Here is a 17,767-nt window from a genome sequence, read left to right on the forward strand (position 1 = left end):
TTGACTTCAAAAGTGGCATTTGAAAAGTGATATATATAAAAAAAAAACCTAGGAGGAGGAAAAAGAAAGAAAAAGAAAAAGGATAAGGAAAAAGGGAAAAAATCCCTTTATTATTTCTGAGGTCACCCTGTTATCTTTCTGGGTCATGGCATTCAGGTTTTTGGGGGTTTTTTGAGAGTCTCCCTATAGGCTCCAGGAAGGCCTGGAATTTATGCTCAGCCTTCTGAGTTCTGTGATCAAGGGTACACCATCACTTCTGGATTTCTTTTGATAATAGTGTCTGTGAATTTGTTGGGTTGGTATTTTTTTTGTTTTGTTTTGTTTGCTTGTTTTGTTTTGTTTTGGTTTTTTTGAACTCATGACTATGTGCTTACCAGGCAGATGCTTACACCACTGAGCTAAATCCCTGGCTTCAGGGCTGGGTTTTTTTTAAAAAATGCTATTAGCTGATTTTACTTCTTTTTCAAGCTGTCAATTTTCTGATTTTTCTAAGAGAAGCCTTTTTCTTACTAAAAGCTCTAGACAAAAAACCAATAGCTTTGAGGGAGCATTAGTCCCTATTTCCATCTCAAACTCTGTGTGAGGGTACAACTTTTACATTTATAGTCTCACTTTTATTCTTTTCAGAAAAGGTGGTAAACATAGTGACAGCCAGTTTTTACTATAATGTGACCATCTTGATTTTCTCTGTGGAAAGTGTGGTATTTGTGTCCAACCTATGAGGCTGGTAATGTCATTTCTGTTTTACAGGTAAGGAAACAATGTTAGAAAGTGGAGTGTAGTCTGCCAAGAATAGTGTACTGATCCCTGAAACTCTGGGCCTATGCCCAGCTCTTCTCCGGTCCTCTGGGCCCTGTTTACCCACTTAGGTCAGGGGCATAGTAGAGCTTGAAAATAAATACCTCATATGGGGCCTTGTAAGGATTGGAAACCTCAAAGAGCTGTTCAGCTTAGCTCTTGGTGTAGAGACACAGGCACAGAGGCACTCGGCATAGAGGTACTGGCAACGTTAAAGATTAGAGGTAACTGCCTTAGTTCCTGTCCCCAAAGGAGCATCATCTGGTAGAAAAATGAGTAACAACATTGTGTGGCGGGGCTAGGGATTTAGCTCAGCGGCATAAGAGTCTGCCTTACAAGCAGGCAGTCGTGAGTTCGATCCCTGGTACCGATAAAAAGGAAAAAGACAAAAAAAAACAAACAAACAAACAAAAAAAACATTGTGTGGCAGTCTGGAATGGGGTTTGCGTATAAATACACATGGAACTTTGGGATTGATTGTATTGTATGATCTTATATAATCCCTGTACTCTTACACAGAAAGACAATACCGCATCCGCCTCCTTTCTCCCAATTTAGACAGGAGTCCGTGATCAGAGAGGTATATTCACATCCACAGGAAACTGTGGAGCCAGGAATAGGAGCTAGGTCTGTGACAGACCTGGCACTCTCCACTGTTCTCAGGGAGACTGCAAGAAGCCCAGAACAGATGCCAGGATTGTCCACACTGAGCAAGGGAAGAGGTCCCTGGAAGGTAGAGCAGGCCAGGACTGTGTAATAACCGGTGAGAAAAGCGTTTGTATCACCGGTAGCAGTCATGGCTTTTGCTCTTAGCCCCGCCCCCCCCCCCCGAGCAGATGAGAATCATGGATCCAAACCCCAACTTCAGAGCTCTTTATGGTTGGAAAGAAACTGAATAGCAACAATTCCAGACCTTAGGCTCCCAACAAAAGTGAGAAGAGATTCAGCCTCGCGATGTGGGGGCGGAGCCAACTCAGGCCCCTCCCCAACCATTGTCTCGCGGAAGCCAATGAGCGAAACGCTCGCTACTAACCAATCGGGACGCGATATGTAAATGAACAAGCGGTAAACCGCGGGGAGACTACAGCGCTCTGTGAAGCGTCTCTGGAGTGGGCGCTGGTGGATCTGGGAGGGGACTCTTGTGAACTGTTCGGTCCTGAGCCGAGGGCGGACCACAAGGTGCTCTGGGTCTGGGAGGAAGGATCGTATACACTTACAAACTAGAGAGGGTCAGATACAGTGCGGACGTCCTAGGGGAGCCCCCATCCGGACGACACTGGAATGGGACAGTGTGCTAACGCCTGGGAGACTCCTAGCAGAGGAAGGGCTAGATGCCTGAAAGACACAAGGTGCGTGAAGCGAGGGGCCCGCGGACCCTAGAGTCACTGACACAGTGGGGGACTTAGACCCTCCTGTCCCTCACTCTCTCCGCCCGCCCGGAGCAGAGAGCAGTCCGCTGCGGTGCCATAGAACTGAAGAGAGAGGAGGCAAGCAGCTGCCCTGGTTACTGGAACCATGGCCGGCTGCCGCCACCACTCGGGATATCTTGCAGATGACGAGGCTGGCCACAGCACATACAAGGCGCGGGTAAGTGTGCCCAGCAGGGCTCAGACCCTGATACCCCAGAACCACCGTGTTCCTCGCCTCTTTTTCTATTAACCTCCTGACCAAGAGATCCTTATAATCACCTTGACCTCTCCTATGACCTCCTTCTGGGCCTTGATCATCCTCTTTCCGTGTATCCCCCTGACTCCAGCAACTCGGAAAGAACTTGGGTGGACAAGGAACCCAGCCATGGGTAACTCAGAGTTCAGAACCTCAGGTGTTCTCTGCAGCACAGCAGTGCAGACAGGGCAGGCCAGAGGAGCAAAAGAGAAACTCAAGGTTTCACTCATGTCACAGTGACTTTCACACTCCCTGGCTAGGTCTTATGCTTGTGAAATGTATGTGCTGTAGATACTGCAAGGCAAGCGTAAATACATTTCCACTTTCCAGATGAGGAAATTGGACCTAAAGAGGGGCCATTGTTGGGGTCTGGGGATTTAGCTCAGCGGCATAGCACCTGCCTTGCAAGCAGGCGGTCGTGAGTTCGATCCCTGGTACCGATAAAAATGAAAAAGACAAAAAAAAAAAAAAAGAGGGGCCATTGTGGGCAGTCACATAACCTGAAGGTGGCAGAGTCAAGGTCCACACACAAAATTACATTTTTTAGGACAGTCTTGCTAGTAGATCAGGCTGGCCTTCAGTTCACTGCACAGCCCAGATTGGCCTGGAATTTGCAGCAGTCCTCCTACTTCAGTCTCCCTAATGTGCCACCATGCCCCACTGAAAATTTGGCTCCAAAAATAAGATTGTTTTTTGAGATAAGATCTCACTATGTAGTTCAGGGTGACCTTGAACTCACAATGTAACCCAGGATGTATGTGAATTTGCAGTGATCCTCTTGCCTCAGCCTCCTGAGTGCTGGAATTACAGGAATGCATCACCACACCTCAGCAAAATTACCTGATTCTTTTTTTTTTTTAATTACCTGATTCTAAATGCAATTCCCAGGCTGAGATCTGAGATGTAGCTCAGTAGTAGAACTTGCCTAGCATGCTCAAAACTCTGGGTTCCACCAATATATATATATATATATATATATATATATAGAGAGAGAGAGAGAGAGAGAGAGAGGAGAGAGAGAGATTTTCCTTCCACTGCTCAGTCGCCACCCAGCTCCTAATGGCATACCTAGGAGAATCCCAGTGACCCCATTCCTGCAAGGTATTCTACCCACTGTGACAAGCCTGTTTGTTCAGGTACCACCACGCAAGAAGCCACTGCTGCCAGAAATGAGACCAGCCTTCAAGCTGGGTCATGTGCCACACCCTCCAGCGATGGATGGCAGTTCAGCATACCAGGGACACTGCCAAACCCCTAAGAGACCTCAGCCTTTTGGCAGCTTCCTAGATTTTCTGACAGAAGGACAGGTAATGGAAAGCCTGCAGACAGTGGTGGAAGAGGCAGCCGAACGCATAGCCTCCATGAAGACAGAGGCTGGGGTGCCACTAGTGGAGGTACAGGACTTCATAGAAGTGCCAAGTGGGAAGCGACAGGTGCGCGCCCGACCCAGCTTCAGCACTGTAAAGCGGCACCGTATTCGACCCAGCCTCTGCACTGGACGTCCCAATAATTACCCATCCTGCTCCAGCTCTCTATCTGACTCCCATAGCAGCCTCACAGCTGGCCAGGATGGTGATCTAGGTCCCCAAGGCTTAGGTTCACTACCACCCATGAGAGACAAACTTTTGCTGGAGAAAAACCTCAAGCGGCTGCTACAGCTGGAGAACAAAGGGGTGAGATCTGGGACGATGGTATAGGGGAGTGTGGAGAGGGTGGACCTGAGCCCCTCATCCTGATCAACCTCTCTGAGCCTCCCTCTCTCTCTACAGAAAGGCTGGAGTCAGTCCTGTTCCAAGAGGAACTCCCTATTGTTGAACTCACTGGGCAGCCAGACTGGCAGCCACTGGACCCAGGAGCAGCCCCTGTCCTGGTTTTCAGGGCTGCTGGGCTCCACTTCAGGAATGCCTGATGCATCAGAACTGGGACCTAGAGAACAGGAGCTGATTTTCCTCAAAGGAAAGTGCAATAAGGAAAAGAAGTCCTTGCTGAGCCAGCCAACATCCTTTGATCTGCCTGGCTACTGCATTCTCCGTGAGCCCCATCAAACGCTGGACTTCCTGGCCAAACATCATCTCTTCCCTGCTCTGCAGAGTGTGATCAGCCAGGGTGCAAACAAGCTGAGGGCCGCCCGCTGCCGTGATGGCTGCCCTCTCTTCCCCACCAAGCCTGCCTCACCATTCCCAGTTAACTACAGTCAGGGGCTGCCAGACTCCAAGCCAGCCGAGGGGAAGGAGCCCTGTGATTCTTTCCACACCACAGATGCCAGCCTTCATGGAAAAATCAGTAGACTGAACTCGCCTTCTGTGTCTAATCAAGTGGGCAACAGAGTCAAGCTCAAGGTGACAACCACAGAAAAATACAATATCCATAGTCCCTTATTGCACTCCAAACACAAGGCATCTGGCTCAAATTTCAGAAAACACCTATGGCCCTAGCTCCAGCCAGAGGACCCAGCCTAAGCATGGCCTACTCCTTACCCAGCCTGCCTCTGGGGCCATGGTGGAGGTAGCCTCCAGACAGGAATGCCTCAAGCGTCCAGCCTGGTACCCACTCACCTGTCCCTACCCTCCTTTTCTTTCTCCCTATATACTCCTTATTCACCCCATTTATAAGGAGCTTCTCACTGTGTCCAGAAGTGCCTTGTCAAGAGAGGGGCTAGCGGGCTTTGGGACAAGTTTGCAGGAGAATGTCTCCTTCACCCACCACTCCTAGCAGCCAGTATCATTGGCAATCACTATGGACATCTCCTGGGCAAGGTAAACTACTGGAAGACCAGAAATCCTTGTCTAGCTACTTCAAGGTATTGTCAAAAATGAATAAAGGCTATTTTTTTTTTAAATCACAGGCATTTTCTTCAACATTTTATGTGTATCTTGGAGCCCTTCTCACACAAGGAAGCTTCTGTTCCTTGTGGACAGCAGCCTTTGTCCAGGGGGGGTCCTATCTCCTAGGGGTGAGTCCCTTTAATTCAGCTGAAGGACACTCAGATCTCTCCACCCTGCTGAAGGGGATTTGCCCAGGAAGGGTATAGAGATTTAGGTGGCCTATTCTGATAGGTCCCCAACAACCTCCCAACCTTCCCTCTGTCGTGTAGGCCCAACATGCTTCCCTCTGAACACAGGCCTGGGTATTGTTGAGGCTCAAGTTTGCTGACACAAAGGTCCATGACTTTGCCCCCAGGCCTGACTGAGCAGGCAGGTGAAGTGAGCATGAGGGTTAGCTGTTGAGTGTGACAGCATGTCAAATATGACAGGGCTGTACCTTTTGTGTGACAAGCATGGTTTCTGTTGGACAGGGCTAGCAAGACTGCCAAGGAGTGTGGGCAGATGTAAGTGTCATAGAGCAGCAGGAGGGGCAAACTGGCAGGGATGACATGTCTGCTTTTTCTCCCCTGGCTGCCACACAGAACTCCAACACAAAGAAGCCATCGTCTTCCACCTCGCCCAAATCCAGTATGTCCCACCTCTCCAACCCCTGTGTTGAGGAGATCATCAACTACTTAGTGGACCAGGCAGTGTCCTTGCTCACTCTCAAGTACAAGTATGAGAACAGCCTCAATAAACAGCTTGGCTTCGTCTCCTTCCCCATCACTGAGGCTCTCGTGGACCTCTTCCTGGGCTTCAAGAAGGTGAAGGGCTCCCACATACAGTTGTCCTCGGAGATGAACTGGAATTGCCTGCTGCACAAATTGCAGCAGGCTGAGCAGGCGCTTCAGGCCTCAAGGCAGGCCTCCCAGGCACGCGGCCAGGCACACAGCTCCCAGAGCAGCAGCAACATCTCGAAGCCTGGATCCCGCCAGCTGGTTGTCTCCCAGCACAGCACAATGTCTCCATCCAGTCAGCCTGTGCCACCAACCAGAAGTAACCAGAACCAGGCCGTAGAGCCTGACGCGTCAATCCACCAGCTGCTCAGCTCTTGGGAGCCTATTACAGCTGAGACGCCGTCCCCCAAAAGCCTGTCACAACCCAGACCCTTTGGGTCCCCTGACCTGGGCACGGGCTCCATTCTCTCCAAGTCTGATGCGATGATGAACATTGAGGCCAATGAAGCTGGGAACAAAGGTAACAGGGAGAACAAAGAGGAGGGCATGGATTCCTACAAGGATGAGAGCAACTACGAGGACCACCTGGAGCCTGAACTAGAGGCCATGAGCAGGCACTCTGTGGACACAGGCCACGATGACCCCCCATGAAATTCCCATAAGCCAAACTGAGTACTGCATTCCCCCTTCTCCACCTGGTCCTTAGTGGCTGCCCACCTAGCCAGCCACTACTCTGAGCAGGGTCAGGATGGGCTGAATGTCCATGAGGACCTCTGCTAACACTTGCAGGGGCACCAATGAGAGGAACAGAAATAAAACATCTGTAAATGGAACACAGTCGTCTTGTCCTGAGACTGCAGCTTGCCTCTGTTGAGTGTGACAGCATGTCAAATGTGACAGGGCTGTACCTTTTGTGTGACAAGCATGGTTTCTGCCAAAGAGTGTGGGCAGATGTAAGTGTCATAGGGCAGCGGGAGGGACAAACTGACAGGGATGACATGTCTGCTTTTACCCTTGCACTTACCAGTGTGGGCCACCCTGATGGCAGCCAGCCTTCTTGACAGCTGGCAGTGCTCTGACCCCAGGACCCTCCTGCCAGGCAGGAGTGGCAGATTTCTCTTGCATTATCAGCTGCTTTGCTACTTTCTGCCTGATCTTTTCTCTAATCTGTAAGTTTTCTTTCTTTTTAAGACACTTAGGGCTCCTTGTCTCCTTTCTCTTGTGGCTCTTGCTTTTGGAGGGAACTTCCTCCACTAGGGGTGGCTCCTCTTTTTTTTTTTCTTGAGACAGTCTTGCTAGGTTACTCAGACTTGGCTCAAACTTGCCATCTTCCTGCCTCAGCTTCCCAGAGTGCTAGCATTACAGGTATATGCTACCACACTTTTCTTTCCTTCTTGTTTTGTCATGTTACTGTCTCACATTACAACCGAGGAAGCATGTAGCCACCTTCCTGATACTTTCAGTTAATTTTCTTCCTAATTTGTTTTTCTCAGGTCCAACTCAAGAACCTGGAGTTGCCATTCCAGGGCACACAGCCACTGCCAGTTGGTCAGGCTGTGGAATGGCTGCATAGGGCTGACAATGGAACTAACTTTCCAGCAAGGGTTCTAGCTAGGATGAGCCTCTCTAGAAAGGTCTGTGACTGTGGCATCCTGTTTTCTCTTTTTGTAAATTTCTCCCAGGACACAGCTCACCCTCTCCCCTAGCTGCTCTTGTGGCCAGGCCTCAGAAGCAGACAAGAGAACTTGAGAAAACTTTGCCATTGGGGGGTAGAGAGGGAACTTGGTGGCTCTGTCTCACTTCTTCCTGGAGTCCACCCCAGTGCACAGAGGCCAGGCCTACTTGGCTAAGATTGACCATGCTACAGCCCACTGACCCTGTATAAGACACAACCACTCTAAGGCCCCCCTGGAGCCAAGTAGAGGTTGGACACCTGTCACACCCACACTCACTCAGATTTCTTTTTCTTTTTTTTTTTTTTTTTTTGTCTTTTTCTTTTTTATTGGTACCAGGGATCGAACTCACCACCGCCTGCTTGCAAGGCAGGTGCTTATGCCGCTGAGCTAAATCCCCAGCCCCACTCACTCAGATTTCAATTCAGTGGGACCAAGGTTTTAAGGTGGGTTAGTCAGTGTCATATTTTTTTTTCCACAGAGCTCTTATGGCAGAGATCTTTATTTACTTAATTTTTTTGAGACAGGGTCTCACAACATACAGGCTGGCCTTGAATTCACTGTGTAGTCCAGGATGGCCTCAAACTCACAGTGATCCACCTGCTTTCGCCTCCTGAGTGCTAGGATTACAGGCATGAGCCACCATACTCACATGGCAGGGATCTTTTAGAGCATGCACTTGACACAAAATGGCCATTCTCTGAGTCTACCTACCACCCCCTCCACAGCCCTTGTGATATCTGCATGCCTTAATACCTGCCCACAGGTTCTAGAACCTATTCCAAGCTAGGCTGATTGGTGCTTTCCGAGAAGCCTGCAATTGGGATGAATTGAGAGATTCTGGTTATTAGCACCAATTGCTGAAGACAAACATGGGCGGTGCAGAGTAGCTGTCTACCCATCTCAAGGCAAGAAATCTTGTCAGTAGAAAATAAAAGAGAAGCCCTCGTAGCTGGGAATTTAATTTAGCAGCAAAGTGCCTGCCTCACAAGTACAAGAGTCCTAGGTTCAATCCCACAAAAAAATTGCAAAGAGACAACCAATACCACAAAAAAAAATTGCAAAGAGACAACCCTCAAGGGCTAAGAGACAGACCTTTTCTGTGATTTACACTAGCTTTCCAGGTGCCACTGTCATATCAAGGAAGAGGAGAACACGGGCTCAATCCTGTCTCATGAGTGACTGGAACAGCCCCTGTGAAAACAGGGACATCTTGTACTAAAGGCATACATCTGAAATCTTATTTCAGCTATCTCTTGCTGTGTGTAAAACACCCCAAGGCTTAAAAAAAATCACTTATGATACCAGGGTTGATAGGCTTAGCTGAGTAGTAGTATAGGCCAAAGTTGTCAATGTGACTGCTTTCAGCTGGGAATGGGCTAAATCAGGAATGATCCTAATGTGCCCTCACCCTCCAGTTTCTCTCCACACAATCTTTCACCATGCAGTAATCTTACCTGCACTTCCATATGGCAGGACAATGTCATGATTGGCTTCCTAGGAATTCTCATGGCTAGTGCTTAGAATCCCCAAACAGTACATTTTTAGCATCCTATTGTTCAAAGCAAGTCACAATGGAGGGGAAAAATGAACATAGTCTTCTTTGATTGCAAGGGCAAAAGGAATTATTTTCCCTTTCATGATGCCAGGCATCACTCCCAGGACCTCACACATGCTAGGCAAGTGCTCTACCACTGAGCTCTTCCCTACTCCTGAGCTGGGAGGAATTGTTTGTGGTCATATTTGATTAGCTACTCCCCTTGCTCCCCCACAGCTGGTTGTACCTTGAGCAGTCCTCTGACCTAAAATAACTGATCAGACTCTCTTGAGAACCTGATTCTCACAATTGGTCCAGAAATATGACTATAGGGTGAGCCAGGAAATATGTGTGCAGGGGAAGGGAGGAAAAAAGCTGTGAGAAACCACAAGGCCTCACATGAGTCAGAGGAGAGCCATACTGGCTTCCTCCACTCTGATTCTTGGATCTTGACTGTCAACTACAATGCCAATTGGAGAGATATTCCAAAGCATTATATTGTTGGGGCACTGCAAGGGAAATATGTGTGCCACAGTATGCTATGAGCATATTTGAGGAGGCTGAGCCAAGCTTTTATATTTTACTTTATTTTTGAGACAGGGTTTTACGATATAGTTCACACTTGCCTTGAACATACTATGCAGCCAAGGCTGCCCTCAAAAACATAGCAATCCTCCCAGCTCAGCCTCCTGAGTGCTGGGATTACAGGCATGCACCACCATTCCTGGTAGGAAGCTTTTAAAGGTGAAATGAGCTGGGAAGGGTGGTGTGCAAATATAGCCCTCACTACTCAGGAGGTTGAGGCAGGAGGATGGGTTGAGCCTAAAAGTTCAAGACTAATATGAGCAAAATAGCAAGAACTCTTGCCTCAGAAAACAAAAAGCAAGGCACACATGGTAGTACACCCCTGTCATCCTAGAATTCTGGGAAGCTGAAGAAGGAGGATCAGAACTTGGAGTACAGCCTAGATAAATTAGCTAATTTATCAAAGTAAAAAAGGGTTGGGATACGGGCTCAGCGTGAGGGCCCTGGGTTCAATCCCAAATACTGCAAACAAACAAAAAAAAAAACCAACATTAAACATGAAAACTGGGCAACCCACTTGGGACCTCCTCTTCTCTCTGACAGAAGCTTTCTTTCTCTCAATAAATATATTCTACTCTTTAAAAAAAAAAACATGAAAATCTCAAATTGTACAGAGGATTATGGGTCAATGGTAGAGTGTTTGTTTAGCATTCCTGAGGCCCTGGTTTTGATTCCCAGCACTGTGAAAAACAAAACCTCAACAGTGTGGAGGCATACTGACTGGTGTGTCACCTAAATTAACATGTTGTAATTATAAGGCCTTTCTTCTGGATTTTCTGGATGCAAAATCCTGAATGACTTAATTAAATCCAAACTTTAACCATTACTAGTGTCCCAAGTGAAGTTTCAGCTCCAAACACCATACATCATTCTCCATGATGCCCAGCATAGGCTCTAGAGTTAAGATAAGGATGTTCCCTGAATAAGTAAACGGTGGTATACGTTTTCCTTCCTTGAAGCCTGGGCTGACAACTTTCTGGGGAGGCAGCAAAACGGGAACCCACTTCATGCCAGCCACCCAGCGTGGTTCCTGCAGTCCCTCGATCTCCCTCGGATGAGATTTCCTAAAACAACTTTGGCCTTCTGATGGTGAGAACTTGCTATGTATCCTCAAACTTCATAGTTCCGTGTTGCCCTCTGCTGTCCAATAACCCAACGACCATGAGATTCTGCCACGAAAGGACTCAAGAGTTAAGTGACCAGTAGACTTCAGAAACCCTGGCATCCAAGGACTGATGTGACCCAATGTCAGACAGGGAACTACAATCAAATCACAGGGGAATTAATCCCTGGGTGCAGGAGCTAAAGGCCCAGGAGATTCGGTAACTGGGATCCGTCCACTAAGTGACTCTAAAACCTAGTGATCCCGTTGGGAGTCTTAGGGAAGAAACACTTCACTTAGGTCCCAGACTTTCAGAGTCAAGGGACTTTCGTAGAGAAACCTGCAGGATCTTACGACCTGAGCAGAGGAAAAGGAGGCTCAGCAGCCACAGAGCTCCGGCGCGCTCACCACAGGTGCTGCCCATAGCTCTATTGTCACTCAGCTGCGCCGCCACCGGCCCCTTAACTTTCATTGGTGCGTCCTCGGAAGCGTGGACCAATCAAAACCCTCTTCGTGTCTCCAGCCCCACCCTCCTACCCACCGAGACAGCAGGCTGGAGGCTGGTCCCCTCTCGTCACCCCAATGACAGTGCAGGTCGAGCGCCGCGCGGGCTCGGGATTGGCTGCTGCGTGCGGGCGCTGTCAGAGCCGGATTGGTCTTCTGGGGGAAGGAAGAGGACCGCGTCCGGCGCTGCAGGAGCCTGGCGGGGGCGATGCGGAGCGCGGGCTGCAGCGCGGCTGCTGGGCCGGTGCTGCTGGCGCTCCTGCTAGTGCTCTTGGTACCAGGCGGTGGTGCCACCAAGACCGGCGTGGGGCCTGTGACCTGCGGGTCGGTGCTGAAGCTGCTCAACACGCAACACAGGGTGCGGCTGCACTCACACGACATCAAATACGGGTCCGGTGCGTGGAGCCTGCGAGAGGCGATCGCCAGGGGGCGAAGGCGAGAAGGCTGTAGAAGGGGCGGGGATCTGGTGTTGCTGGGGTCTGGGGTTAGGAGGGAGTCCTCAAGACGCAATGCGGGACAGGCGGGTTAAGTCGGGAGGCCCGGCGGGGCAGGGGCTGAGCCGCGGGAGCCTCAGTCTCCTGTCACTGGGGAAACTTGGGAGTCAGGAGTTACGCGGTTGACAGAGACCTTGGGGTCGGGCGTGGTGTCACTCCTCAGGTAGCGGCCAACAGTCGGTGACCGGCGTGGAGGCGTCAGACGACGCCAATAGCTACTGGCGGATCCGCGGAGGCCCGGAGGGCGGGTGCCCTCGCGGGTCCCCTGTACGCTGTGGGCAGGCGGTGCGCCTCACCCATGTACTCACTGGCAAGAACCTGCACACACACCACTTCCTGTCGCCGCTGTCTAGCAACCAGGTACGTCTCCGCCCTGGCCCTCAGGAAAGGGTGCTGACCTCCGCGTGGGAGATCAGGGACAAAACTTTGGTTTCCAGTTCGAGACTTCTTCGCGTTACTGTCTCTGAACCCCAGCTTCTGTGAAGAGAATTTCGATTTAAAAATTATTACTGAGCGCCCCCTTTGGGGACACAGGGTCCTACACCCAGGGGCACCTAGCCCAGCAGTTAGACAGATGAAAGAGCGATCCCTGTGATTAATTCCTCTTTTAGGGGCAAGTGAGGCCCAGGAGAGAAGTCCATGAAGCCCTGGGATTGGGATTAGGAAAATCTGAAGCAGAGGAGGAGCTCAGGCTGGAAGCCTGGAGGGATGAGTAAGAGTCCTCCAGGTCCCAGAGAGGAGAAGAGGAGCTTTTTTCAGGCTGTGGGAGAGCTTGTACCAAGGCATTGAGGTCATTGCAGTTCATGGATGAAGCTTAGGTTGCTTCCGGGGAGTTTGTGGAGGAAAAAGTTGGAAATAGAGATCTTGAACTGTCAGCCTGCGGCACTGGGTTTAGAAGTGATAGGCCTGGGAGAACATGGAGGAATAAAACCTTAGCTCTCTGGGAACCAGTGCTCACCATACAGACAGATACAACATTTTATGAACCCAAAGTCCCCACCTTGGGCAGGGTGTTCTGGAGAGGGGGATCCTTGTGTCACATTTTACAATTGTGGAACCTGAAGCTCAGGGCAGTACAAGGAAAGGACTAGGAGAAGTTTAGTGCATTGGGTACATGTGCCATTGTTAGGCCAAGAGACTCAGTGTGTTTTTTGTGCTGACTACTGTCCCCCTCATGCCCACATCCCCAGGAGGTGAGTGCTTTTGGGGAAGACGGTGAGGGTGACGACCTGGACCTGTGGACAGTGCGATGCTCTGGGCAACACTGGGAACGAGAGGCTGCTGTGCGCTTCCAGCACGTGGGCACTTCTGTGTTCCTGTCAGTCACCGGTGAGCAGTACGGGAGCCCTATCCGTGGACAACACGAGGTGCACGGCATGCCGAGTGCCAACACGCATAATACATGGAAGGCCATGGAAGGCATCTTCATCAAGCCTGGTGCGGAGCTCTCTGCAGGTCACGATGAACTCTGAGTGTTCGAATGGATGAATGTAAAATGGCAGGGTAGGACATCTGCAGGGCCACTCTTGGTGGAGACTTTGGGTTTGTAGGGGTCCTCAAGTGCCTTTGTGATTAAAGAATGTTGGTCTGTGATTGTATTTACTATGAGTTGGGGGCTGGGGGGTGATCAGGAGGTGCCAAATCATCCCTGGTATAGTCACTATCTCTTCCTCTGTGCAAAACCTGTCTCCAGCTGAACTTGGCCAAGCCTTTTTTGATGCTCTTCCATGTGTTCCAATACTGCCCCCCTGACCAATTGGCTCTCTTGTCTACTCTTAGCTGATCCGATGGCAAATGACCTCAGTATGCCTGTTCCTACACTTAATGAACTTTCCTGTTGGGCTGGGCCCCCAGGTTAGGATGAATGGAAGCCCTATTCTCTCCTGCCATCTGGAATGGGGCTTAAGCTCTTCAACCCCCTCATCCCTAATAGTAAGGACTCATGCTCCTGACAGTTGTGGCAGTCTTGACACTTATCTTTGACCAAGGGCTGAGTGAGGATTCTACCCATCTATTGGAAATCAGTATCACAGGATTGTTCGCCCTTGGTATAAATGCTCCTTTACCTACCCTCCTTGCCTGCTCAGGCATCTCAGGCCCCCGCCTTGACCTTCCAAGGTCCCAAGAGAACAGAACCTCAAAGGTATCTCAAGAGAAAATAACTACGAAGAATGGCTACCTAGAGAGATGCTTCCTGGAAGAGAGGAGGCACAATTTAGGCAGAGTGTTGCAACTGAAAGATAGGAGGGCCAAAGTCAAGCAAGATAAGAGTTCCACTGGTGTGGTGATAACCTATAGAGGTGATATCAGAGATGACAGGCTTCCTGGTCTTGCTAACTCAGCTAACATGGAGCTGCATAGGACAGTAGGGTGCCTAAGGGAGCTGCTGGGGCAGGGGGTGCTGCTTCTCTGAACAGAAGAGACTCGAAAGGTGAGGCTGGGGGTGGCCAGTGGCTGAAGGGGCTTAGAGTAGTGTGAGTAGAACACCTTATGTTTGAGAAAAGCTCTACTCACTGAGTATGGTAGAAAATGGGATTATGTATAGGCTCTGAGTCCACTGCTGTCCTCTCCCTTATGAAACCCTTGCTGATCCCTACACTGCTAAATTTCTTGAACATCATTTACAAACCAACACCTCTCTTCCATCACTCTCTGGACCTTAAAAGATTTGAGTAAGGGGCTGGGGATTTAGCTCAGCGGCATAAGCGCCTGCCTTGCAAGTGTGCAGTCGTGAGTTCGATCTCTGGTACCGATAAAAATGAAAAAGACAAAAAAAAAAGATTTGAGTAAGAGCAGATTGTTGGGAAGTGATTCCAGAAAACTCAGGGACAGAGCAGTGGGGTGGTGAAGGGGAAAAGGAAAGTAAAGGGTCCATTATGGGACAGGGCAGCCAGAGCTCAGTTCTATTGGGGAATCTCATCAAAGTTATCTCATTGGCCAGACATGGTGGTGCATGCCTCTTTTCCAGTACTCTGAAAGTAGAGACACTAAGAGGATCTCCATGAATTCGAGCCCAGCCTGGACTAAGTTGTGGGAATCTGCCTCAAAAAACAGTTATCCCACCTGAAAGGCAAGGAAACCAGCGTATTTACCCACTAAAGTATCTTTCCTCATTAGTGGAGGGCTGCTGGGTAGTTAGGCACAATTATTAGCACTTTCCACGTACCCTGTGCATGTATTGTTGGGTCAGGGGCTCCAGCAGCCAGAATCAGATATCCAGGCAGAGTCCTGTGTGCTGACAATGAGCTTTCTTTTTGTAGAGGTGAGTGCCAACGGGGTGTGGGGAGCACTAAAGTGGACTGACTGTATCCTATAAATCGTATGGTCTGGACGTACACTGGCATGTGCACATGTGGAAATTAGGTGAGGGGTGCTGAAGAGCAGATCACAAGCGCACAGCAAGGAAGAACCTATGGGCAGCCAGAGCAAACGTGTGACAAGATTAAAATTAAAAACCGGAACAGCAGCAAATTTCTCATTTATTGAATATGAAGTACCAGGCACTGGATGAACTGCTTACACAGCATCGCATTTGCTCCTGGCAACAACTCTGAAGTATCTTCCATTATCTTCTCAGTTTTTCAGAGAAGACAATTGAGGTTTATAAAGATTCACAGCAAACTGCCTTAAAAACATTTTTTGTCAGCGCTTTGAGAATAAAATAGAAGAAGGCACAGATGTTCAGTGACCTAAATGTTTCCCAATACACACATCTCATTGGAGCTGTGCGAGGGTGGGACCACAAACACATTACCTGTTCCGCTGCCCAAGACAGGCACTTAATGAAAGCTCATCCACAAAATGGATTGCAATCACGCAAGGACTCAAGCATCCCCTTTCTGGTACCTGCCACAGGGGCCACAGGGGCCTCAGTAACCAGTCTCCATAGCAAACCTCCCTGGGAGGTTTACAGGCGAGACCCATTCCGTGCGCTGAGGTTGGACTGAAAGGGATGCAACCCTTCTCCTTGCCCGAATGAATATTCCATGGGGGTGGGAGGTCGGCGCCAAGAGCAACTCCAGCACACAATACAAAGAAAGGAACCCGAGACCCCATTCAATGGACAGGCTTGGCCAGAGGCTTCGATATTTCCCAGGGGTCCCGGCACCCTCTCGGGTAGGGTTCGGCGGACATCTACTGAGCTTCCAAGTTCTCTTGCCGGCACAGCTAGAAAACCTGCAGAGACGAGCTAAAATAAAAGGCGGGCAAAGTTCCTTTTGATAAGTTATGAATGGGGAGAAAGTGTTTGTAGAACTCATTGTTAAAATCGTGGAACCCGAGACTCGGGCGGCGCCGGGCCAATCGGAGCCTGGAGGCTATTTTGAAATCGCTTTGGGAGCAGCCAATAGACTTGCGGAAGGCGAAGACCCGGCCCTTGCCGGCCAATGAGCGTGGTGCTATGCTGAGGATCAGGGGCTCTGCCCTCCGACTGTCAGCGGGTTAAGATGGAGCCGGCGGCCGGGAGGGCGCCACGAGGTGCTGGGTGCCCGGGTGGGGACCTCCGGCTCACCTGGGTCTTCCCTTGCCCTGGCCGGGAGGTGTGTCTTCGTGAGTAGCTGGGCCTGGGGTGGGGGACAAATAGTCCCACGGACTGTATGCGTGGAGGGGCTTGGGAGAACCCAAGGTCCTCTTTGGGCAAGGAACTCTAGAAGGGCGGGAACCCCCCCTTCTGCTCGGTTCTGGGCCGATAGCAGAAGAATCTGCTAGGACGAGGGCGGTGGGGGGAGTATGCTAAAGATCGGAGATCAGGGATGGGATATTGAGCCAGAGCATAGTCCTGGGATGATCAGGCCACTCTTCTCCCTGAGGAGCAGGCCGAGTCAAGATGCAGGGGTCGTCGGGCTGTGCTCCTCCCGCTACTTGCATGAGCGGGCTTTGGATCGCGCTAAGCGCGGGCCCTCTCCTTTGTGTGCACGCCCCCTCCCCCGTCTGACCAGTCAGACTTCGCTCCTGGACTGGAGTCTCTTCCTGCACAACCTGAAGCTTACTGCGGAAGGCTTGGGCACCCTGAGGTTCTGAAGCGCCTGAGGACTGCAGCCTCGCTGGGATTCCCTTCTCTTCCCCCCTGTGAACTGAGGCTCTGCCCTCATCCACCCTTTGGGCTTCCCACCCTCCTTGTATTAAGGGCCACCCTTCATCCCTACTCCTGTTGGCTGCAGAAGCTCTGACGAGGTTGCACTACTGTGCTCTGAGAAGCAGTGCAATGATATTGTCAAAGCATCTGGGGCCAGCCTTGGGAATGTTCCTCACCCACAATGCCTTCTTTCCTCTCTTTCCAGGATGATCCCTTTGGGCTTGCATTTTCTCCCCCTCCCCAGTTCACTCCCTTCTCCATGGAAACTTGAGATTCTAACCAGGACTGGGCCTCAGAGGTCAGAGGGCACCCTTCCCCCATACTGAGGCCCTGCCCCAGTGGGGCTGCATTCCAGGTCTCCAATCCCACCCACCACAACCAACATTATCACCACACTGAGAGGCACTAGCAAGGCCTGCCCGACACTCTTTCCCTGTTGCACTACTGTGGGCTACTGGGAAGCAGTGCAATGATGAAAGGGCATCGGTCAGGCCCTTCTCGCTGTCCACAGTGCTTGGAGGAAGAGGGTTTGCTGCCTTACTCCACTTCCTTGCAATGAAAGCTGAGATGCCCAGAGGGTAAGTGCTTGGAGGCATAGGTAGGAAGCTGGATTGGGGCCTCCATCAGAAGATAAGATGGGTCCTTGGGATCATTCCCTGAGTGGCCCATTCAATCATGACTGCAGAAGCCCAGGATTCAGAAAGGCGGTGATTTGAAGATCTTTCCCCATGGGCACCCCAGCTAAAACTAGGGACTCTAAGACTTTCTGGAGAAATAGAGGTGCACTGCTTTGC

At 50.3% G+C, this 17,767-nt stretch overlaps 2 protein-coding genes across 3 annotated transcripts; both read left to right on the forward strand.

Annotated features, from left to right (window-relative positions):
* The first annotated feature begins 20 nt into the window (after nucleotides 1-20).
* Nucleotides 21-6,837, forward strand: Ccdc116 (coiled-coil domain containing 116). 2 transcript variants are annotated; one of them, XM_063226135.1, is made up of 5 exons: nucleotides 21-2,147; nucleotides 2,244-2,385; nucleotides 3,600-4,136; nucleotides 4,233-4,802; nucleotides 5,870-6,837. In XM_063226135.1, exons 2-5 carry the CDS (start codon nucleotides 2,314-2,316, stop codon nucleotides 6,653-6,655), a joined length of 1,965 nt encoding a protein of 654 aa, XP_063082205.1. In that variant the 5' UTR covers nucleotides 21-2,147; nucleotides 2,244-2,313; the 3' UTR covers nucleotides 6,656-6,837. The 2 variants fall into 2 exon arrangements, with proteins under 2 accessions (XP_063082205.1, XP_063082204.1); XM_063226134.1 differs by having other exon boundaries at nucleotides 21-2,385.
* A 4,716-nt stretch (nucleotides 6,838-11,553) lies between these two features.
* Nucleotides 11,554-13,492, forward strand: Sdf2l1 (stromal cell derived factor 2 like 1). Its single transcript, XM_003478397.4, has 3 exons — nucleotides 11,554-11,800; nucleotides 12,063-12,259; nucleotides 13,090-13,492. Exons 1-3 carry the CDS (start codon nucleotides 11,614-11,616, stop codon nucleotides 13,369-13,371), a joined length of 666 nt encoding a protein of 221 aa, XP_003478445.1. The 5' UTR covers nucleotides 11,554-11,613; the 3' UTR covers nucleotides 13,372-13,492.
* Nucleotides 13,493-17,767: the final 4,275 nt, after the last annotated feature.

Source organism: Cavia porcellus, unplaced genomic scaffold, assembly GCF_034190915.1.
Source record: "Cavia porcellus strain 051 isolate PalLab524CR breed Dunkin Hartley unplaced genomic scaffold, mCavPor4.1 scaffold_16, whole genome shotgun sequence".
Lineage (NCBI taxonomy): Eukaryota > Metazoa > Chordata > Mammalia > Rodentia > Caviidae > Cavia > Cavia porcellus.